This window comes from Ranitomeya variabilis, chromosome 4 (genome assembly GCF_051348905.1).
Source record: "Ranitomeya variabilis isolate aRanVar5 chromosome 4, aRanVar5.hap1, whole genome shotgun sequence".
NCBI classification, from domain to species: domain Eukaryota; kingdom Metazoa; phylum Chordata; class Amphibia; order Anura; family Dendrobatidae; genus Ranitomeya; species Ranitomeya variabilis.
In genome coordinates this window covers 704339799-704364468 of record NC_135235.1, presented here as the reverse complement: position 1 = coordinate 704364468, position 24670 = coordinate 704339799, and the positions used below count along the sequence as shown (strand labels likewise).

The window sequence follows — 24670 nt, the reverse complement described above, 5'->3', positions numbered from 1 at the left end:
GTGGGACTGTATGTGAGACCTCCCGTGGTGATGGCTCCCCTGAGTCTACTATTCCCACCCACACAATGGGCCTAGGTTTGGGAGTACAATGGGAGTGAGACCTTGATACAAATGAGATTGATAGTCTGTCCTTAGGTTTACATAAGCTCTAGCCTGCTCGTCTTCCTCTGCTGACTGCCACTGAATAGAAACATTGATTCCTGAGCATAAACTGACGAGCAGAAATAAAACACACCAAGCAAATTAACTATTGAAGTACAATAATATTTATGTAACCGGTGCTCCATGCTGGAAAAAGTCTAAGGGTACCGTCACACAGTGAAATTTTCGTCGCTGCGACGGCACGATTCGTGACGTCGCAGCGTCGTATGAATATCGCTCCAGCGTCGTAGACTGTGGTCACACTTTGCAATCACGGCGCTGGAGCAATGCCGAAGTCCCCGGGTAACCAGGGTAAACATCGGGTAACTAAGCGCAGGGCCGCGCTTAGTAACCCGATGTTTACCCTGGTTACCAGCGTAAACGTTAAAAAAACAAACAGTACATACTTACATACATTCCGGTGTCTGTCCCCGGCGTCTCAGCTTTTCTGCACTGTGTAATCACAGCGGCCGGAAAGCACAGCGGTGACGTCACCGCTGCCACCGCTGTGCTTTCCGGCCGGCAGGCGCGCACAGTGCAGAGAAGCTGAGACGCCGGGGACAGACACCGGAATGTATGTAAGTATGTACTGTTTGTTTTTTTAAAGTTTACGCTGGTAACCAGGGTAAACATCGGGTTACTAAGCGCGGCCCTGCGCTTAGTTACCCGATGTTTACCCTGGTTACAAGCGAACACATCGCTGGATCGCTGTCACACACAACGATCCAGCGATGTCAGCGGGTGATCAAGCGACGAAAGAAAGTACCAAACGATGTGCTACGACGTACGATTTACAGCGTGATGTCTGATCGCAGTAGCGTGTCAGACACAACGATATCGTAATGATATCGCTGCAACGTAACGAATCGTACCGTCGTAGCGATGGAAATTTCAATGTGTGACGGTACCCTAAGGCTATGTGCACACGTCAGGATTTTGTCAGGCTTTTTCCTCAGGTTTTGTAGCCAAAACCAGGAGTGGAACAATTAGAGGAAAAGTATAATAGAAACATATGCACCACTTCTGCATTTATCACCCACTCCTGGTTTTGGCTCCAAAACCTGAGGCAAAAGCCTGACAAAATCCTGACAAAATCCTGACGTGTGCACATACCCTTAATGTCTTAGAGTGGTAGTCTCCGCTTTATGTCCATTTGTCCTATAGTCTTCAGTAAGCGGCCATATCCTCACACTGGGGTCCCCACGCTATGTTTGTTTTTAAATACTTTAATAAATAATTTAAAAAACGGAATGGGGTCCCCCGCATTTTTGGCAACCTACCTCGCTAAAGCTCACAGCTGGGGGCTGGTATTCTCATGCTGGTAAGGGGCCATTGCTTTAGGCCCCCTCCAGCCTTAAAACAGCAGCCCGCAGCTGCCCAGAAAAGGCGCATCTATTAGATGCGCCAATTCTGGTGCTTTGCCTGGGTCTTCCCACTTGCCCTGTGGCGGTGGCAATTGGGGTTAATATTTGTGGGGTTAATGTCACCTTTATATTGTGAAGTGACATCAAGCCCATGGCTTAGTAATGGAGAAGTGTCTATAAGACACCTATCCATTATTAATCCTATAGTTATACAGTATGTAATAAAGAAACAACCAGAATAAAATCCTTTAATTGAAAAAATGACAGATTTCTTTATTAATCTCAATTAAACCATACTCAGGCTGGTTTCACACTTGCGTTTTGATCTGCAGCTTTTTTTTAAAAACGCAGGTGGTGAAAAAACGCATGTAAACGCATGCAAATGCTGCCTTTTTTAGACGCATGCGTTTTTGCATGCTGTAAAAAAAACGCAGCGTTTTGCCGCGTTTACATGCGTTTTTTCATGCGTTTGCGTTTTTGAAAGGCATGCTAAGAAGTGTGTGACAGCTGCCAATCATCAAAATCAACAAGAAAACCCACTATAAATAGAAATAGCTAGGGTTAGGGTTAGGATCCCTAGGGTTTGGGGTAGGGTTAGGGTTAGCTCCTAACCCTAACCCTACCTCTAACCCTAGGGATCCTAACCCTAACCCGGATCCTAACCCTAACCCTACCCCTAGGGATCCTAACCCTAACCCTAGGGATCCTAACCCTACCCCTAACCCTAGGGATCCTAACCCTAACTTTACCCCTAACCCTAACCATAACCCGGATCCTAACCCTAACCCTAGGGATCCTAACCCTACCCCTAACCCTAGGGATCCTAACCCTACCCCTAACCCTAGCTATTTCTATTTATAGTGGGTTAGGGGTAGGGTTAGGGTTAGGATCCCTAGGGTTAGGGGTATGGTTAGGGTTAGGATCCCTAGGGTTAGGGGTGGGGTTAGGGGTAGGGTTAGGGTTAGGATCCTTAGGGTTAGGGGTGGGGTTAGGGGTAGGGTTAGGGGTAGGGTTAGGATCCCTAGGGTTAGGGTTAGGATCGCTATGGTTAGGGGTAGGGTAAGAGTTAGGGTTAGGATCCCTTTATCACCTTGATGGTGGGGGTGGCTTTTCAGTGTGTTTTTTGTTTTTTTTCTATAAAAACGCATGCGTTTTTAACGCAAACAAACGCATGTGCTTAAAAACGCATGCGTTTACATAGACAGCAATAGGTTTTTTTGCCGCAAAAAAACGCCTCTAGAAATTACTACATGTTGCATTTCTGCAATCAAACGCAAGCAGAGAAAAAACGCATGCGTCACGCGTCAAAACTCATGCACAAAAAAACACATGCGTTTTTAATGTTAAACATAGGAAAAAAAAACACATGCGTTTTTTTTGTAAAAACGCTGCAGATCAAAACGCATGTGTGAAACCAGCCTCACTGCATTGTCTAATTCCACCAAATCCCTCGATTTGTAATAAAAGTAAAATAAAAAACAACAATCTACCATAGCTGTCCCTCGTTCTGTGCCACGCTGTAATCCATGTCTGGGGGCTAAATAGTTTTCAAGCTGGACGGTGCCAAGATGCGACCATCCCTGCTGAAAACCACTGGTGAATGAGCTGCTGCGAGTGCAGCCTCAGTGACTAGTGGTGACATCATCACTGGCATTTTCCCACGGTCCTGAGGTCACCGCAGTTCAGCCCGGCCTCGATGATGTCACCGCTGGTAAATGATGCTGCGCTCTCATCAGCTCATTTACCAGTGGTTCTCAGCCTGTACTTCATGTTAGTGGTAACATTTCTTCGATATTACTTGCGATTATTTATGGAAAAAAACGGAAATATGGCGAAAAATTTTTACATTTTGCAATTTGCAAAATTTTGTATTTCTATGCCCTTAAATCACAGAGATATGTCACAAAAAATAGTTAATAAATAACATTTCCCACATGTCTTCTTTACATCAGCACAATTTTGGAAACAAATTTTTTTTTGTTAGGGAGTTATAAGGGTTAAAAGTTGACCAGCAATTTCTCATTTTTACAACACCATTTTTTTTTTAGGGACCACATCATATTTGAAGTCAGTTTGAGGGGTCTATATGATAGAAAATAACCAAGTAAGACACCATTCTAAAAACTGCACCCCTCAAGGTGCTCAAAACCACATTCAAGAAGTTTATTAACCCTTTACGTGCTTCACAGGAACTGAAACAATGTGGAAGGAAAAAATGAACATTTAACTTTTTTTTGGAAACATTTTGTTCAGAACCATTTTATTTTATTTTCACAAGTGTAAAAACAGAAATTTAACCATAAACGTTGTTGTGCAATTTCTCCTGAATACACCGATATCCCATATGTGGGGGTAAACCACTGTTTGGGCGCACCGCAGTGCTTGGAAGTGAAGGAGCGCCGTTTGACTTTTTCAATGTAGAATTGGCTGGAATTGAGATCGGACGCCATGTCGCGTTTGGAGAGCCCCTGATGTGCCTAAACAGTGGAAACCCCCCACAAGTGACACCATTTTGGAAACTAGACCCCTTAAGGAACTTATCTAGATGTGTGGTGAGCACTTTGAACCCCAAGTGCTTCACAGAAGTTTATAATGTAGAGCCGTGAAAATAAAAAATATTTTTTTTTTCCACAAAAAAGATTTTTTAGCCCCCAAGTTTTTATTTTCACAAGGGTAACAAGAGAAATTGGACCACAAAAGTTGTCCAATTTGTCCTGAGTATGCTGCTACCCCATATGTGGGGGTAAACCACTGTTCGGGCGCACGGCAGAGCTCGGAAGGGAAGGAGCGCCGTTTTGGAATGCAGACTTTGATAGATTGGTCTGCGGGCGTTATGTTGCGTTTGCAGAGCCCCTGATGTACCTAAACAGTGGAAACCCCTTACAAGTGACCCCATTTTGCAAACTAGACTCCCCAAGGAACTTATCTAGATATGTGGTGAGAACTGTGAATGCCCAAGTGCTTGACAGAAGTTTATAATGCAGAGTCGTGAAAATAAAAAATATTATTTTTTCCACAAAAAAAGATTTTTTTAGCGCCCAAGTTTTTCTTTTCACAAGGGTAACAGGAGAAATTGGGCCCCAAAAGTTGTTGTCCAATTTATCCCGAGTACGCTGATGCCCCATATGTGGGGGTAAACCACTGTTTGGGTGCACGGCAGAGCTCAGAAGGGAGGGAGCACCATTTGACTTTTTGAGTGCAAAATTGGCTGTCGTGTTTGGAGACCTGTTGTGAATTAGACTTTTTGGCTCCCTCTGGTGGTCACTAGTGATATGACTCTGGGATTGTCTTTCCCCAGCTTGGCACCCACCTGTTCGTTAGTCCAGGGGTGTTCCTATTTAAACTTCCTGGATTCTCAGTCTGGTGCCTGGCATCGTTGTAATCAGTTCCTTTCTGTTTGCTCCTGTCTGCTGGTCCTGGTTCTATGCAAAATAAGCTAAGTCCTGCTTCCTTATTTTTTGGTTATTTGTATTGCTCTTATTTTTGTCCAGCTTGTACTAAATGTGATTCCTGATATCGCTGGAAGCTCTGGGGGGCTGATATTCTCCCCCCGTGCCGTTAGACGGTACGGGGGTTCTTGAATAATCAGCGTGGAAACTTTGACAGGGTTTTTGCTGACCGTATAAGTCATCTTCCTATATTCTGCTATTAGTTAGTGGGCCTCTCTTTGCTAAAGCCTAGTTCATTCTTACGTTTGTCTTTTCTTCTTACCTCACCGTTATTATTTGTTGGGGGCTTGTATCCAACTTTTTGGGGTCTTTTCTCTGGAGGCAAGAAAGGTCTATCTTTTCCCTGATAGGGTTAGTTAGTTCTCCGGCTGGCGCGAGACGTCTAGAATCAACGTAGGTACGTTCCCCGGCTGCTGCTATTTGTGTGCTAGGATTAGGTATACGGTCAGCCCAGTTACCACTGCCCTATGAGCTGGTTTTTATGTTTGCAGACTTGGCTATAACCTCTGAGACCCTCTGCCACTGGGGTCATAACAGAGACCCCCTGATGTACCTAAACAGTAGAAACCCCCCAATTCTAACTCCAACCCTAACCCCAACACACCCCTATCTCTAATCCCAACCCGATCCATAATCCTAATCACAACCCTAACCCCAAAACAACCCTAATCTCAACCCTAACCATAACCCTAATCAAAACCCCCAAATCTAACACGCCCCTAATCCTAATCTCAACCCTAACCTCTAACCTAACCCTAATCCCAATACACCCCTAACCCTACATGTTACATCGGCTCATCTTCTTCTCATTCAGGTCTCTACAATATCGGATCCTCTCAGTGAAAATCTTCTATATAAGAGAATTTTCCTGATTTACCCATCAAAGATGGATATGGACAGAGACAAGATGGCGGAGAGGATATTACACCTCACCCTAGAGATCCTCTTCCGGCTTACTGGAGAGGTGAGAGATTCTGATGACGTCACATTACATCATTCTTATCTATGGGAATAACAGATGGACAGAACTGGAGAGGTGAGGACTCTGGAAATGTCTGTAGTGAGATTTATTAATGTGTCTCTCCATAACCAGGATTACACAGTGGTGAAGAAGACCTCTAGTGAGCGCTGTCACGACCCTGTGTCTGAGGGATGGGGAAGACCCCTGAGCCCAATCACGGGGCCTCCACCTCACCCCCTGATACATGAGGACATCAATGACCAGAGGATCCTAGAACTCACCTACAAGATGATTGAGCTGCTGACTGGAGAGGTGACACTGCTGGGAATGCTGGGATATTATACAGTAACTCTATGAAGGGATCGGGGGATGACGTTATCATTGTATGTGTCAGGTTCCTATAAGGTGTCAGGATGTCGCCGTCTATTTCTCCATGGAGGAGTGGGAGTATTTAGAAGGACACAAAGATCTGTACAATGACGTCATGATGGAGGTTCCCCAGCCCCTCACATCACCAGGTAATGGACAGGACTAAATACATACGGCCTATAATTATCTGTATGTAAAGAATGAATTCAGTCCCTGTATGTGTTTCCTCCAGATCTATCCAGTAAGAGGACAACACCCGAGAGATGTCCCCATCCTCTTCTTCCACAGGACTGTAACCAAGAAGATCCCAATGTTCCTCAGGATCATCAGGTAGATAGAGAGAAGGTGTCATGAGATCTCCCTTAGGCCAATTTCACACGTCTGTTTATTTTCGGTCCCGGAAAAACCAATACCGGAGATATCCGTGTCCGTGTGTGTAATACTTGCGGCACATGTGTGGCAACCGTGTGCTGCCTCAGTACCACACAGACGGCCGCCGGGGAAGAAGCACTACTGTAAGCGCTATTTCCTCGGTGGCGGGTGCTGAAGACGGCTCTCATCGCTCTTCCCTGCTCTGCCGGCGATCGCCAAGAGCGGAAGAGAATGATGAGTTATATTAAAGTCAGAACGATGACCAGCAGTTGGGGGCTTTTGGGGCTCTTACTCCCATCATCTGACCCTTGCTGCCTCTAATAACAGTGACAGCAGGAGCAGATGATCAGGGTATTCCTCAGCCGCCACTTGCGATATAATGAAATAAATGAATGAAATACCTGGTGTGGGTTCCCCCCTATTTTCTTGAACCAACCAGGCAAAACTCACAGCCGGGGGCTGCAACCCTCAGCTGTCAGCTTCAGCAAGGTTGGTCATCAAGAATAGAGGGTGTGAAGATCTGAGGTTGTGGTTATAAAAATCACCTAGGCAGGTTATCAATGCAACTAATTTTTTTATTGCATACATCCATGGTTGTACAACAAATCCAAGTAGATGGCCAACATACAATGCCCTCAGTCCACAAGTTCCCAATCTGAGATCAGTAGTTCCACTGGCCCCATACCAGGTGATACCCACTGTCTCCCAACTTTTGGTTGGCCCACAGATTTTGTATCTCCAGCTGCTATAGTGTGCAGTCACAGCATATGTTCCTCCAGACGATGGCTATCCTGACCATAGCTCATGGATACCCCTCCAGCCAACAATCTCCAAAGCTCCATAGATCATCTATCCATTCCAGCTTGGATCCTCTTCCATCGAAATCCCTTCAACAACTGCCTGATTCAACCCTATGTCTTTTTCTACCGCCCCCTTAAACATTTTCCTTTAGCTCACAGAACAAGGCATATTCCATCAGGTGGGACTGTATGTGAGACCTCCCGTGGTGATGGCTCCCCTGAGTCTACTATTCCCACCCACACAGTGGGCCTAGGTTTGGGAGTACAATGGGAATGAGACCTTGATACAAATGAGATTGATAGTCTATCCTTAGGTTTACATAAGCTCTAGCCTGCTCGTCTTCCTCTGCTGACTGCCACTGAATAGAAACATTGATTCCTGAGCATGAACTGACGAGCACAAATAAAACACACCAAGCAAATTAACTATTGAAGTACAATAATATTTATGTAACCGGTGCTCCATGCTGGAAAAAGTCTTAATGTCTTAGAGTGGTAGTCTCCGCTTTATGTCCATTTGTCCTATAGTCTTCAGTAAGCGGCCATATCCTCACACTGGGGTCCCCACGCTATGTTTGTTTTTAAATACTTTAATAAATAATTTAAAAAACGGCATAGGGTCCCCCGCATTTTTGGCAACCTACCTCGCTAAAGCTCACAGCTGGGGGCTGGTATTCTCATGCTGGTAAGGGGTCATTGCTTTAGGCCCCCTCCAGCCTTAAAACAGCAGCCCGCAGCTGCCCAGAAAAGGCGCATCTATTAGATGGTCCCATCTTGGCACCATCCAGGTTGAAAACTAATTATCCCCCAGACATGGATTACGGCGTGGAACAGAATGGCAGACAGTTATGGTATATTGTTGTTTTGTTATTTTATTTTTATTACAGGAGATCGAGGGCTTCGGTGGAATTAGGCTAGGTCGTAAGTATGGTTTAATTGAGAATATTAAAGGAGTAATTTTTTTAATTAAAGGACTTTATTCTGGCTTTTTCTTTATTTACCATATAACTATAGGAGTTATAGGTTAGTTGTCTTAAAGACACCTCTCCATTACTAAACTGTGGGCTTGATGTCACCCGACAATACAAAGATGAAATCAACCCCACAAATATTAACCCCTCTTGCCACCGCTACAGGGCAAGTGGGAAGAGTCTGGCAAAGCGCCAAAATTGGCGCTTCTAATAGATGCACCTTTTCTAGGCAGCTACAGGCTGCTGTTTTTAGGCTGGGGGGTCAATATCCATGACCCCTTACCAGCCTGAGAAAACCAGCCCCCAGCTGTGAGCTTTAGCAAGGCAGGTTGTCAAAAATGGGGGGGACCCCACACCATTTTTTTAAATTATTTATTTAAATAAGTTTAAAAAATAGCATGGGTACCCCTCTATTCTTGAGAGCCAACCTTGCTGAAGCTGACAGTTGGGGGTTGGAGCCCCCAGCTGTGAGGTTTTCTTGGTTGGTTCAAGAAAATAGGGAGGAACTCACACCGGGTTTTTCATTAATTTATTTCAATATATTGCAGGCGGCGGGTGAGGAATACCCCAATCATCCACTCCTGCTGTTATTAGCGAAAGCATGTGTCAGATGATGGGAGGAATAGTCCCCAAAGCCCCCACCTGCTGTCATCGTTTGGACTTTAACCCCTTCGTGACAGAGCCAATTTGGTACTTAATGACCGAGCCAATTTTTACAATTCTGAGAAAAGCCTCTGTGCGGACTGCATCCAAAAAACTATTCAGGATGAATCCCCTGACTTTGCCGCTAGCCTCAGGGCCATGATTAGAGCAGAGGTTAAAGGGTCTTTAAAATCAGTCCTAAAAAAGAAAAGTAGCAAGATCTTAGAGACTGTTTCAGATTCTGGTACCCCTCAATCTGAAGAATATCAAGAAGGACCTCTGTCTCCATGTTCGTCCTCTTCCGTGTTCTCTGGCTCCTCTTCGGATAGTGATGTCGGGGGCCGACCATGCTTCCTAACTGAGAATACAGATAAACTGGTTAAATCAGTTAGGGCTACAATGGGCCTTAAAGATGAGAAGGAGTCCAGATCAGTAGAGGACGTTATGTTTGGTGGTTTGGAGGAGAAGAGGAAGCGTACCTTCCCAGTAAATACAAGAGTTAAAACCCTTATAGAGAAAGAGTGGAAGAAGCCTGAAAAGTCTGGTAGTCTTCCCTCAGCTTCTAAGAGACGTTATCCTTTTGAGGAAAAGGATTCAGAAGTATGGGATAAGACCCCTAAAATTGATGGTGCGGTGGCTAGGTCATCTAAAAGGTCATCCCTACACTTGGAAGATTCAGGCGTCCTAAGAGACCCTTTAGATAAAAAAGCGGATGCTTTTTTAAAACATACCTGGGAGGCAGCCCCCGGAGGTCTAAAACCGGCAATAACTGGAACAGGTGTTGCCCGCTCCCTTATTGTCTGGCTGCAACAAATAGAGGATCAGTTGAAATCTAGAGTGCCGAGAGACGAGGTCCTAGCCAATATGGCAATGGCACAAGGGGCGGCAGCCTTTATAGCTGATTCCTCAGCAGACTCTGTAAGACTTGCAGCTAGGGCAGCAGGATTGTCTAACGTGGCAAGACGTGCCTTGTGGTTGAAGGGGTGCCCAGGGGACTTACCCTCAAAAAATAGACTCTGTTCCATTCCGTGCGACGGCAAATTCCTCTTTGGTCAGAAACTGGAGGACATTTTAGAAAAAGCTGGCGACAAGAAAAAAGGGTTTCCTCGTTTTCCAGTGGATATCAGATGGCCTTATTTTCGGAGAGGAAAATTCAATAGAGGTCGACCCCCGGGAGATAGAAGAAACTGGGACTATAGAGATAGAAAAGGATCAGGGTACATGTTTAAGGGCCCCTCCACATCCACAAAAAAGCCCTCCCAATGACGCCAAGCTGGAAGTAGGGGGAAGGCTTTCTTTCTATCTTCACGCCTGGTTAAATATTTCCCCCAGTCGTTGGGCGTTGGATGTTGTCAGCGACGGACTAAAAATAAAATTTATTCATCCACCTCGACAGACTTTTGTGTTGACACCATGCAGAAAACTTCCAGAGGAACAACTAGCTCTGGAAACAGAGGTATTGGGGCTAGTTCTAAAAAATGTCCTAGTAGAAGTTCCAAAGGAAGAGGAAGGAGAAGGGTTTTATTCCCCTCTCTTCTTAATACGAAAGCCAGATGGCTTACTAAGGACTATTGTCAACTTAAAAAAACTCAACCGGTCAATAAAAAATTACTCCTTCAAGATGGAGTCGGTAGGCTTAGCAATAAAGATACTGTTCCCGGACTGCTTCATGGCAGCTATAGACTTAAAAGACGCTTATTACCATGTCCCAATTCATCGGGACTATCAAAAGTTTATGAGAGTAGCAGTGATTGTCCAAGGACAACTCAAACACTACCAGTATGCGGCCCTTCCATTTGGTCTATCAATAGCACCGAGAATATTTACAAAATTAATGTCGGAAGTCATGTCCTTCCTCCGTTCCCGGGACAGGAGTCATTGTTCCGTACCTAGACGACTTCCTGGTAATAGGCAGGTCAATAGATCACTGTCTTGCACAAATAGAAGAAGTGACTACGACCCTAGCAGTATTAGGTTGGGAGATAAATGTCGCCAAGTCGAGATTAACACCAGAGAAAGTTCAGTCCTTCCTGGGGTTGGTTCTGGACTCCACGCGTCAACTCTGTCTCCTGCCGGAGAGCAAAATATCCAAAATACAAAGTCTTGTGGAACTGGCGATACATCAGCCTGTGATGACGCTAAGAAAGGCGATGTCTCTGCTAGGGTCACTAACATCCTGTATTCCCGCTGTAAAATGGGCACAGTTCCACCTGAGGCAATTGCAGTGGGAGGTCCTGTCAACACAAAGGTTGTTAAAAGGGCATTTGGAGGGAAAAGTTCATCTCTCGTTATGTGTCAGAGATTCCCTAGTCTGGTGGTCAGTGAGGGATCACTTAAGCTCAGGGGTTCAGTGGCTAACTCCGGTAGAAGACGTGATCACAACGGACGCGAGTGGTACAGGATGGGGTGCACATCTAGGGACCCTTTCCATACAGGGGTCCTGGTCCCATACAGAAAAATATCAAACATCCAATATAAGAGAATTATGGGCTGTAGAAAGAGCAGTAAAACATTTCCTTCCAATCCTTCAGGGTCGTCATACCAGAGTGATGTCCGACAATTATGCAGTGGTTGCCTATATCAATCACCGGGGGGGACGAGGTCCCTTTCCCTCATGAGGGCAACATCGGCGCTTCTTCAGTTGGCAGAATCTCACCTACTGTCCCTCACAGCTCTGCACATAAGGGGGGTCGAAAACACAAAGGCGGACTACTTAAGTCGCAAAAAGCTAAGACAGGGAGAATGGTCGCTGAATTCCAGGGTGTTCCAACAAATAGTGCAGGCCTGGGGCGAACCGGTAATAGACTTGTTTTCCACGCTTCACAACAGGAAGGTGGAGAGGTTCTGCTCGTTAGACCCGAGGGGGAACCCGGTTTCAGTGGATGCCCTCCGAATACCGTGGAGGTTCAGCCTCGCTTACGTGTTTCCACCGATATCATTAATTTCGGTTGTAGTGAGGAAGATCAGGATGGAGCAGGCAAGAGTGATACTGATTGCTCCATACTGGCCGAAAAGACCATGGTTTTCTCTCCTAAGACAAATGTCGGTAACCGATCCATGGATCCTACCAGAGGTCCCGGACCTGCTTACCCAGGGTCCAGTATGCCACTCTCAAGTGAAGGGCTTCCATCTAGCAGCCTGGAATTTGAGAGGGCATTACTGAGCCGACAGGGATTCTCGCCAGGGCTAGCCTCCACCCTGCTGAAAAGTGGAAAGCCGATTACATCGAGAATTTATGGTAGGACATGGTAGAGGTTTCTAGAGTTTTTAGGACAACCTTTGTCGGATGAGGCTCCTGTGGGTGCTATTTTAGAGTTTCTGCAAGCAGGCTTACAGCTAGGATTGGCTACCAATACACTTAAGGTTCAAGTGTCAGCATTAGGAGCTTTATATCATTGTAATTTAGCCTCCAATAAGTGGGTTGCCCGTTTCATTAAATCATGTAGTAGGTCTAGACCTGTAGTAATTCAGAAAATTCCTCCCTGGGATTTAAATCTGGTTTTAGATGCTCTGACTAAGAGTCCTTTTGAGCCTTTGCAAGAATTATCGATAAAATTTCTCACTCTAAAAACGGTACTATTAGTAGCTTTGACATCCGCACGTAGGGTGAGTGACTTGCAAGCCCTGTCCATTTGTCCTCCATACACTCAGATATATGACGACAGGGTGATTCTAAGACCAGATCTGGCTTATCTACCTAAGGTAGTTTCTTAAATTTCATAGGAGTCAGGAGATTGTATTACCCTCTTTTTGTGTTAATCCAAAAAATCCAGGTGAGGAGAGGTTTCACACTCTTGATGTAAGAAGGTCTATGTTACAGTACATATCCTTAACCAGTCAGTGGAGGAAAGATCAGTCTCTATTTGTAGCTTTCCAGGGTAGCAGGAATGGTCATGGGGTGTCCAAAAGTTCTATTGCTAGGTGGATTAGGGAGGCCATTAGCTTATCCTATGCTGCATGTGGCGTTCCGATCCCTGAAGGCATCAAGGCTCACTCCACCAGGGCCGTGGCTACTTCCTGGGCTGAAAAAGCAGAGGTATCGATAGATCAAGTTTGTAAGGCCGCTACCTGGTCCTCTCCGTCTACCTTCTTTAAACACTACCGACTGAATTTATCTTCCTCTACTGACCTTACCTTTGGTAGAAGGGTGCTGCAAGCGGTGGTCCCTCCCTAAGGTGTTCCTTTCTCCAAAAATCTCTCATGTGTGCTGTCATGGGAGACGGGAAAACACCAAGGTTACTTACCGGTAGCCGGTTTTTCCGGAGCCCATGACAGCACCTGTATATTCCCTCCCTTCTTTTTTCACCCTTTGGTGCGCACTTTTAGCTGGGTGTTTTTTGTTGTTATTATAATGTGGTGGTAGATTGCCATATGTACTAACCAAGGGGGTCTCTCATGCTCTGAAAACCTACTGAAGCGAGGGAGAGGTACCGCCCTTTTATTTCAGTAGGTTTCCTGTCCTGACTGGGCGGATCCCCTCTCTCATGTGTGCTGTCATGGGCTCCGGAAAAACCGGCTACCGGTAAGTAACCTTGGTGTTTTACAATTCTGACCACTGTCACTTTATGAGGTTATAACTCTGGAACGCTTTAACGGATCCCACTGATTCTGAGACTGTTTTTTCGTGACATATTGTACTTCATGTTAGTGGTAACATTTCTTCGATATTACTTGCGATTATTTATGGAAAAAAACGGAAATATGGCGAAAAAATTTTAAATTTTGCAATTTGCAAAATTTTTATTTTTATGCCCTTAAATCACAGAGATATGTCACAAAAAAATAGTTAATAAATAACATTTCCCACATGTCTACTTTACATCAGCACAATTTTGGAAACAATTTTTTTTTTTTTGTTAGGGAGTTATAAGGGTTAAAAGTTGACCAGCAATTTTATCATTTTTACAACACCATTTTTTTTTTTAGGACCACATCATATTTGAAGTCAGTTTGAGGGGTCTATATGATAGAAAATAACCAAGTGTGACACCATTCTAAAAACTGCACCCCTCAAGGTGCTCAAAACCACATTCAAGAAGTTTATTAACCCTTTATGTGCTTCACAGGAACTGAAACAATGTGGAAGGAAAAAATGAACATTTAACTTTTTTTTGCAAACATTGTATTCAGAACCATTTTTTTTTATTTTCACAAGTGTAAAAACAGAAATTTAACCATAAATGTTGTTGTGCAATTTCTCCTGAATACACCGATATCCCATATGTGGGGGTAAACCACTGTTTGGGCTCACCGCAGTGCGTGGAAGTGAAGGAGCGCCGTTTGACTTTTTCAATGTAGAATTGGCTGGAATTGAGATCGGACGCCATGTCGCGTTTGGAGAGCCCCTGATGTGCCTAAACAGTGGAAACCCCCCACAAGTGACACCATTTTGGAAACTAGACCCCTTAAGGAACTTATCTAGATGTGTGGTGAGCACTTTGAACCCCAAGTGCTTCACAGAAGTTTATAATGTAGAGCCGTGAAAATAAAAAATATTAAAAGATTTTTTAGCCCCCAAGTTTTTATTTTCACAAGGGTAACAAGAGAAATTGGACCACAAAAGTTGTCCAATTTGTCCTGAGTATGCTGCTACCCCATATGTGGGGGTAAACCACTGTTTGGGCGCACGGCAGAGCTCGGAAGGGAAGGAGCGCCGTTTTGGAATGCAGACTTTGATATATTGGTCTGCGGGCGTTATGTTGCGTTTTCAGAGCCCCTGATGTACCTAAACAGTGGAAACCCCCTACAAGTGACCCCATTTTGCAAACTAGACCCCCCAAGGAACTTATCTAGATATGTGGTGAGAACTGTGAATGCCCAAGTGCTTGACAGAAGTTTATAATGCAGAGTCGTGAAAATAAAAAATATTTTTTTTTCCACACAAAAAGATTTTTTTAGCCCCCAAGTTTTTCTTTTCACAAGGGTAACAGGAGAAATTGGGCCCCAAAAGTTGTTGTCCAATTTATCCCGAGTACGCTGATGCCCCATATGTGGGGGTAAACCACTGTTTGGGTGCACGGCAGAGCTCAGAAGGGAGGGAGCACCATTTGACTTTTTGAGTGCAAAATTGGCTGTCGTGTTTGGAGACCCCCTGATGTACCTAAACAGTGGAAACCCCCCAATTCTAACTCCAACCCTAACCCCAACACACCCCTATCTCTAATCCCAACCCGATCCATAATCCTAATCACAACCCTAACCCCAAAACAACCCTAATCTCAACCCTAACCATAACCCTAATCAAAACCCCCAAATCCAACACGCCCCTAATCCTAATCTCAACCCTAACCTCTAACCTAACCCTAATCCCAATACATCCCTAACCCTAATCCCAACCCTAACCCTAATCCCAAACTTAACCCTAATCCCAAACGTAACCCTAATGCCAACCCTAACCCTAATACCAACCCTAATCCCAACTCTAACCCTAACTTTAGCCCCAACCCTAGCCCTAACCCTAACTTTAGCCCCAACCCTAACCCTAAATTTAGCCCCAACCCTAACCCTAAATTTAACCCTAACCTTAGCCCTAACTTTAGCCCCAACCCTAACCCTAGCCCTAAGGCTACTTTCACACTTGCGTCATGTGGCATCCGTCGCAATCCGTCGTTTTGGACAAAAAACGGATCCTGCAAATGTGCCCGCAGGATGCCTTTTTTGCCCATAGACTTGTATTGCCGACGGATGGCCACACGTCGTGTCCGTCGTGCACTGGATCCATTGTGTTTTGGCGGACCGTTGTCTCAAAAAAAAAAAAAAAAGTTCAATGTAACCTTTTTTTATACGTCGCGTCCGCCATTTCTGCTCATGCGTGGCCATAACTCTGCCCCCTCCTCCCCAGGACATAGACTGGGCAGTGGATGCGTTGAAAAACTGCATCCGCTGCCCACGTTGTGCACAATTTTCACAACGTGCGTCGGTACGTCGGGCCGACGCATTGCAACGGCCCCATACTGACGCAAGTGTGAAAGAAGCCTAACCATACCCCTAATTCCGACTCTGGGGGGCGCTATTCACTTTTTCCACAGTGCCGTTAATTAACGGCACTGTGGTTTAAGTACCCTTAGCTGCCGCCGTTAAAAGGCGTATCGGCGGTCGTTAAGGGGTTAATATAACTCATCATTCTCCTCTGCTCACTGGCAGAGCAGGAGAGAATGATGAGAGCCGTCTTCAGCAACATGTGTTCTCCATGTGCACGTGTGCAGTACGTATTGCCGTCCATGCTGACAGTAAAAAAAACGGACATGTCTACGTGTGGGGCACACGGCCCATGGAAACACACTGACAAGGGCACAGACCCATTCATTTGAATGGTTCTACGTGTGTACGTGTCTCCGGTACGTGTGAAAACTGTCACCACACATACCGGAGACACGGACGTGTGAAAGAGGCTTTATGATGTTGTGGTAGTTCACTCACGTGGCAGCACACAGAGGTAGGAAAAATGGGAACACCGTCTACATCATCGTTGATGTATTGTAAGGCAGCATAAACCAACTTGTGGGGAAAACAAACTCAGCCTTCTTGGCTAAAACGGGAACAAAACAACAAAAAACAAAATGCTGCAGCACAGTCTGGAGTCTGGAGCAGGACAGGTTCAGTCTGTGCTCGACGAGCCACAAAGCGTCAGGAGTCCTCTCTCCAGGCTAGCTGAGCCCAGACTGCCTGTAGAGCTCGGTTATTTCACCCCAAGCCTGTAACTTCCCCATCATGTGACTGATCACATGATCATGTCCTCATGCAGGTCCTGGCAGGTCTGCCAGGGGAGATAAAGTGGTCCTTCTCCCACCCGCTCTGTGAAGGTCCACATAAAACCAGCCCTGTTTATGCAACTTAACCCTCACAACACGTAGTGTGCTGGAGAAAAAATGCTCTGGTTTCACATCACTGACGCCGATAAGCGCAGTGACACATATCTCCCCTCTGTCACCTTACCAGTGACTGTCACAATGTGTAGACGGCTGTGAAGGTCTTGTGTTCAGTGTTGTTTTATCCCCCAGTATTATATATTTTATACTTATGTAATGAGAACGGTGGAGATGGCAGGATTAGAGCTGATCATAGATGGGACTTCTCCATCTGTCTGTGACTTTTACAATATTTGTTTCAGGGTGAAGATCTGACCCATATTAATACTACAGAGACATATGTGAGGGGTGATGAGCGGTGTAAAGAGGAGATTCCTACATATGACTACCCAGGTGAGTAGTAACCACTAAATGCAGAGAAGTCACAGATTGTTCTCAGTCTCCGGCTGTGGCTGCTTTATCAGTAGTGTAGTCCGACTGTATCACAATCGTGTGATCACTATTTTACCTCTAGACCACAACATCCTCCTCCACCCAAAACTGTCCAAGTGACTTTGGGCATTGAAAGCCCTTTTCTATAGAACTTACAACCCGGAGGATCCACCTACCTCCTGAGATTAGAAGACTCTGACCGTTACCTGCCCAGATCTGTAAACTACAAAGCCAAATGACAGCGTACGTAGAATGTGCTGAGAAGGTAGAAAAATATTATGATGAGAAAACGGAGAGTAATGATGCTGTTGGCTTCCAAAATCCCTGATATGGGAAGAAGGAAAAAATCAGGGCTTTGAAAAGCGCTGCCAAGTGCCGAGCCATAAAGTTGGGCATCAAAACGAATGAACATAAAAAAAACCCAAACTTTTCATTTTAATATTCTACCCATTTCCGATGTGAGCCAGCTCCTTCCTCAGGCATATACTAATGATACATTGTGGATGTTTTATATCCTCCAGAACGGCGTCACTGATCCATAATAGCTTAATTCATTAATTAAACCGCGCCTATGGTGCAGTATTTTGTATAGAAACCTTTCTCCGTATACAAAACTATACAAATAGATGTAAAATACATATTGGATGCACAATAAAATACATATAAAGAAAAATATATGTACATGGAAAATCCTCCGGTTTAAGTGTGGAAAGTTTAAAAATCCAATAGGATTCTCTATTCACAAGTCTTTGGGACCTATTAGACACATGTTCTGATATTTGTTCTAATATAATGAGTCTTAAACTGGTGGGATCTCGTTTATATTCTACAACAAAATGCCGAAACAGACAGATTACACCTTTCCTAATATTATGTCTATGGCTGGTCATCCTATTATGGATCACTTGGGTCGTTTTTAGATCCCTGATATTGGATGGATCTACCTTCTCTCCCTTCTGTGCTGGTGAATGTGATCATATGGTCCCTACAAGACCAGGTCCAGTCTTTCTGACCAAACTTCACTTTTATGATCGACAACATTGAATGTGCAGTGAGGCCAAGTGCGAATTTCTGTACAATAACAGCAGAGTTTCCCTTTATCCTGACTTTTCAATTTCTTCTAAAACTGACTAAGTTCATACAGGATTGTGATAAACTGCATAGTAAACAGTACACCTGTGCCATGATATATCTCTAAGTTGTGCATGTCTGATGGCTGTAATATACACTGGGTACGGAAAGTATTCAGGTCCCTTTAAATTTTTCACTCTTTGTTTCATTGCAGCCATTGGGTAAATTCAAAAAAGTTCATTTTTTTTCTCATTAATGTACACTCTGCACCCCATCTTGACTGAAAAAAACAGAAATGTAGACGTTTTTGCAAATTTATTAAAAAGAAAAACTGAAATGTCACATGGTCATAAGTATTCAGACACTTTTCTCAGTATTGAGTAGAAGCACCTTTTGAGCATGTACAGCCATGAGTCTTCTTGGTAATGAGGCAATAAGTTTTTCACACCTGGATTTGGGGATCCGCTGCCATTCTTCCTTGCAGATCCTCTCCAGTTCCGTCAGGTTGGATAGTGAACATTGGTGGACAGCCATTTTCAGGTCTCTCCAGAGATGCTCAATTTAGTTTAGGTCAGGGCTCTGGCTGGGCCAGTCAAGAATGGTCACAGAGTTGTCACAGAGTTGTTCTGAAGCCACTCCTTTGTGTGCTTAGGGTCATTATCTTGTTGGAAGGTGAACCTTCGGCCAAGTCTGAGGTCCAGAGCACTCTGGAAGTGGTTTTCATCCAGGATATCTGTGTACTTGGCCACATTCATGTTTCCTTCAATGGCAACTATTTGTTCTGTCCCTGCAGCTGAAAAACACCCCCATAGCATGATACTGCCACCACCATGTTTCACTGTTGGGATTGTATTGGGCAGGTGATGAGCATTGCCTGGTTTTCTCCACACATACCGCTTAGAATTATCACCAAAAAGGTCTACCTTCGTCTCATCAGACCAGAGAATCTTATTTCTCATAGTCTGGGAGTCCTTCATGTGTTTTTTAGCAAACTCTATGTGGGCTTTCATATGTCTTGCACTGAGGAGAGGCTTCCGTCAGGCCACTCTGCCATAAATGCCCGACTGGTGGAAGGTTGCAGTGATAGTTGACTTTCTCCCATCTGCCTACTGCATCTGTGGAGCTCAGCCACAGTGATCTTAGGGCTCTTCTTTACCTCTCTCACCAAAGCTCTTCTCCCACGACTGCTTAGTTTGGCTGGACGTCCAGGTCTAGGAAGACTTCTGGTGGTCCCAAACTTCTTCCATTTAAGGATTATGGAGGCCAATGTGCTCTTAGGAACCTTGAGTACTGCAGAAATTATTTTGCAACCTTTGCCAGATCTGTGCCTTGCCACAATTCTGTCTCTGAGCTCCTTGGCCAGTTCCTTTGACCTCATGATTCTCATTTGGTCTGACATGCACTGTGAGCTGTGATGTCTTATATAAAAAGGTGTGTGCCTTTCCAAATCAAGTACTGTCCTTGAGTCCTGTCACATGATCGAGGGTCACCGGTGTGTTGGCATGTCAACCTGAGGTCTCTTGGAGACCTCTATGGTTGTTAGTGCTGGCTTCCTGTGAGCACCACATAGTGGTCGGCGCTCATAGCAAGTGAGTAAATCTGCTATATAGAGGCGATCTGATCATCGCCTCTATGTAGCAGAGCCGATCGGGTTGTGGCAGCTTCTAGTCTCCTATGGAGACTATTGATGCATGCCAAAAGTAAAACAAAAAAAGTTTTTAAAAATATAAAAATAAACAAATATAAAAATTCCCCTTTCGCCCCATTCAAAATAAAACAATAAAAATAAAATCAAACATACACTTATTTGGTATCGCCGCATTGAGAATCGCCCGATCTATCAATAAAAGAAGGATTAACCTGATCACTAAACGGCACAGCGAGAAAAAAGTAGTTTTTTTGATCGCCGTGACATTGCATTAAAATGCAATAACGGGCGATCAAAAGATCGTATCTGCACCAACATGGTATCATTAAAAACATCAGCTCGGCTCACAAAAATAAGCCCTCACCCAACCCGAGATCACGAATAATGAGACGCTATGGGTATCTGAAAATGGCGCAAATTTTCTTTTTTTTTTTTAACAAAGTTTTTCTCCTTTGCCACATTGGGGGACACAGGACCTTGGGTGTATGCTGCTGTCACTAGGAGACAAAAAAAGTTAGCTCCTCCCCTGTAGTATACACCCTCATGCTGGCTTCCAGAGACCCAGTTCAAGCTTAGTGTCCGTAGGAGGCACACTGGATTTAAACCTTCTTTTCTGGACGAAGGGGCGACGGATTCTTTCATGTTCCGATCTCCCCGAACCAACAACAGGCGAACACGGGAGGTTTACCTCTCCGTATCCTCTCCTGTGACGTGGGATGCCACTGCCTGAGCTGACCTTTTGGGCGACAGGCCCCTTCAAGGGCACCGATCTACCCCCTACTTTACAGACGAGCACTGGTGTGTTACCTCCAGTATCCTCTTCTGCAGCCAGGCATTTTTTGCCGGACATCTGCCCTGCCCACCAGGTCTCACCCTCGGCTGTTCAGAGACACTCTTCCACTGTGGCGTCCGTGCAGCCCCCACTGTATCACCACTGAAAAAGCGGATGATGGAAGGAGGCGGACGGTTCCTCTCCACCCCCCTTTCATGGGGATGGTGGATGGAGGCTCCCCCCACCCTGCACCGTCCTATTTTCCCCGGGCACCTTCATTTTGGGGTAAGTGCACTAGGGGTCGTTTTTTTCTGCCGGTCACATGTTTTTTGGGGGGCTCCATAGCGGCAGGATTTTCCCCTTAGCGCCGCGATTCTTTTCCCTGCTGTCCGCGGGTGCGCGCCGGCCGAGGCCAGAAATTTAGTCCCTGTCTTCGGCCTTGTGTAGGCCGCATTCCGGTAGGCTCCGCCCACCTCACGCATCATTTCTGCGGCTCCGCCCACGCTTCTAGCACTTCTCGCTCCCTGCGAGACTACCCACAGACTCTCGGCAGCCTTCTTCCTTCGGCAGCACGCAGCGCCGGCCGGCTTCCCTTTCTCCACGGAGGTTTCCTTCTCCCACTCAGCACCACCTATCCAATTGCGGGGCACAGGACCGGGTAAAGAGACGGCACTAACTGCTTCCCTGCAGCGTTACCCTTCAGCTTCCATCTAGCAGCTTTTCATTACATTGGGGTACAACATGTCCCAGTCAAGGGGTAAAAAGTCCACTAAGGTACATACAACCTATTTCTCTGCATGTACCACCTGCCAGGCTCCTCTCCCTCGGCCTCAAAGCTCCCCCCTCTGCCCTGCCTGTGATGCCCAATGTGCCCAGGAGCCCTCTGCCGCTACCGACCCCAGTGTTCCTAGCCCCCCTGGGTGGGCCACGTCACTGTCACAATCCATGGCTTCGCTAGCCAAAGCGATTGAATCCCTTCATGACCCCTCTGGGGAGCGGGGCATTCATTTCCCTGGGTTAAGAGACCCCTCTATAACAGGGAAATCATCATCCAGCAGGGGCCGCTCTCACCCGAAGGAGGTTCGGTCATCCAAAAAACGGATCCGCACTACCTCTCCTGAGCATTCACCACACCATTCAGTCTCGAGTAGCTCCACTTCTCGCTCACCCTCTCCAGGGGCTCGAAGCGATCATGACTCTGAGTATGAGTCTGAGGCGTCCATGGACCCGGATTCTCCGGAGTTCCGATTAACTGTTGACTCCCTCATTGAGGCTGTCAATCATGTGCTAAAGGTTAATGATGACCCTAATTCAGCTCCGAATCATGCAGTTTACTTCACGAGAACCAAGCGATCCCATAAGGTGTTCGCCTCCCATCCGGATTTCCTAGAGATAGTTCGGCAGCACAGGGAGCGACCAGATAAACGCTTTACGGGGAAAAAGGTCATGGAATCAAAGTATCCCTTTTCCGCAGATCTGGTCAAGGATTGGATGGAACCACCGCTAGTAGATCCTCCGGTATCGCGTTTGGCTACCAAAACGCTGTTATCAGTACCTGACTGGGCTTCAATCAAAAATCCCACAGAACGCCAGTTAGATTCTCTGGCGCGCTCAGTGTATGAAGCCTCAGGTTCCTCCCTATCTCCTTCCTTTGCTGCGGCATGGGTCGCCAAAGCAACCGTTTTCTGGGCAGATGCTCTTGCAAAATCCATTCAGGACCAGGCTCTTCCGTCTGAGGCGGCGGACCTCGCCAAACAAATTGCTATGGCTGCAGATTATGTGATGTACGCATCATTAGACGCAGCAGACTGTGCGGCAACTGCGGCTTCAAACGCCGTCACCATCAGAAGAGCTATTTGGCTTAGAGAGTGGCGTGCGGATTCCTCCTCAAAAAAGTCTCTGATTTCTCTTCCCTTTCAGGGCGGACGCCTGTTTGGAGAAAAATTGGACCAACTAATTTCCGATGCTACGGGGGGGAAAAAGCAAGTTCCTCCCTCAACACAGGCCAAAAGCTGCTTTTCAGCGCCAACAGCATTTTCGTTTTCGCCCCTTTCGCGGTGGCCCTTTCTGGTCCAACTCCACAGCATCGTCCAGATCAGAACGATCTACACGCACAGACAGAGACTCTCTGCCTTCTTACAGACCGAATCAGTCCTGCGAGGAAAACCTAGACAACCCAGAACCTGAGGTTCTAGGCCTTCCAGATTTCCTTCACAATGACTCGGGGAGAATTCCAGTCGACACCACCGAGGTAGGCGGACGCTTGCTTCTTTTTCGACACGCCTGGCTTTCCGTCATCCACGACGAGTGGGTCAGAGACCTGGTGTCTTCTGGTTACAAAATAGAATTAATCGCCTTCCCTCCAGCTCGGTTTTTTCCCTCTCCCAAGTTCGGGAGCTCAGTCTCGCGCTCTTCACTGCGCCATCGATTCCCTTCGCCAAAACGGGGTCATCGTTTCAGTTCTGGAACGCGAGAGATTCCGAGGTTTTTACTCAAACCTCTTCGTCGTGCCAAAAAAGGACGGGACGGTGCGCCCCATTTTGGACTTGAAGCTCCTAAACAAGTATGTAAAGGTACGGCACTTCCCGATGGAATCCCTCCGGTCGGTCATCTCCTCGATGGAGAGAGGATAGTTCCTAGCATCAATAGACCTCAAAGATGCTTATCTTCATATCCCAATCTTTCCGCCACATCAAAGGTTCCTCCGCTTCGCCATCCTAGAGGACCATTTTCAATTCATGGCCTTATCCTTTGGTCTTGCCACAGCGCCCAGGGTATTCACGAAAGTCATGGCCATTCTACACTCCCGGGGAGTGGCCGTGTTGCCATACTTAGACGACCTTATCATCAAAGGTCCATCTCTTCATGCCTGCGAAGCAAGCGTCCGCATTACTTTGGATTCCCTTTCGCGCCTGGGCTGGTTAATCAACTTGGACAAGTCCTCCCCTGTTCCAGCTCGAAGGATCTCTTTCCTAGGCATGATCCTGGACACGTCCAAGGGGCTGGTCTTACTTCCTCGGTCCAAGGCCCAAGTGCTTCAGCAGGGAGCCCGGACGCTCTGTCGCCCTTGTCCGCAGTCCATTCGGTTTGCCATGAAGATCCTGGGGAAGATGGTGGCCGCACTGGAAGCAATTCCCTTCGCCCAACTGCATCTCCGTCCCTTACAACAAGCTCTACTGGACAATTGGGACAGGAGTCCCTTAACCCTCGACCGGCCATGTCCTCTGCCCCCGCGGACCAGGCAAGCGCTCAAATGGTGGACTTTGGAATCATCTCTCAACCAGGGGAGGTCTTTTCTCCCGATCCATTGGCTGGTGGTGACCACCGATGCCAGTCTCCTCGGTTGGGGAGTGGTGTTTCACCACCACACTGCCCAGGGGCGTTGGACGATTCGGGAGTCGAAACTTCCCATAAACATTCTGGAGATCCGAGCTATCAGGTTTACCCTGAGACGCTTTCACTTCCTGCTCGCGGGTCACCCAATTCGAATTCAGTCAGACAACGTCACAGCGGTGCCGTACATAAACCATCAGGGGGGTACCCGCAGCAGGGCGGCGATGCAGGAGGTCTCACACATTCTCCATTGGGCCGAGGCCAACCACTCCACCAGTGCACATTCTGGGAGTCGAGAACTGGGCGGCGGACTTTCTCAGCCGTCATGGTCTCGCCTCGGGTGAGTGGGAACTCCATCCAGAGGTTTTTCATCAAATCTGCCTTCGCTTGGGAACTCCGGACGTGGACCTGATGGCGTCCAGACTGAACGCCAAGGTCCCCAACTTCATAGCACGTTCTCGGGACCCCCGGGCCGTCGGGGTGGATGCACTGATATCCCCATGGCACCAGTTCCAATTCCCGTACGTGTTCCCTCCA

The 24670-nt window shown here is 46.3% G+C and overlaps 1 protein-coding gene across 2 annotated transcripts in view; it reads left to right on the top strand.

Moving 5' to 3' along the window:
* Positions 1 to 24670, top strand: part of LOC143766472 (uncharacterized) — a 58842-nt gene that overhangs the window by 12346 nt on the left and 21826 nt on the right. For both annotated transcript variants that reach the window (XM_077254184.1, XM_077254183.1), the window contains exons 6-10: positions 5769 to 5918; positions 6048 to 6227; positions 6310 to 6433; positions 6517 to 6614; positions 17180 to 17270. In XM_077254184.1, the coding sequence (XP_077110299.1) occupies positions 5769 to 5918; positions 6048 to 6227; positions 6310 to 6433; positions 6517 to 6614; positions 17180 to 17270 (643 nt within the window). The remainder of the gene's footprint in view (positions 1 to 5768; positions 5919 to 6047; positions 6228 to 6309; positions 6434 to 6516; positions 6615 to 17179; positions 17271 to 24670) is intronic.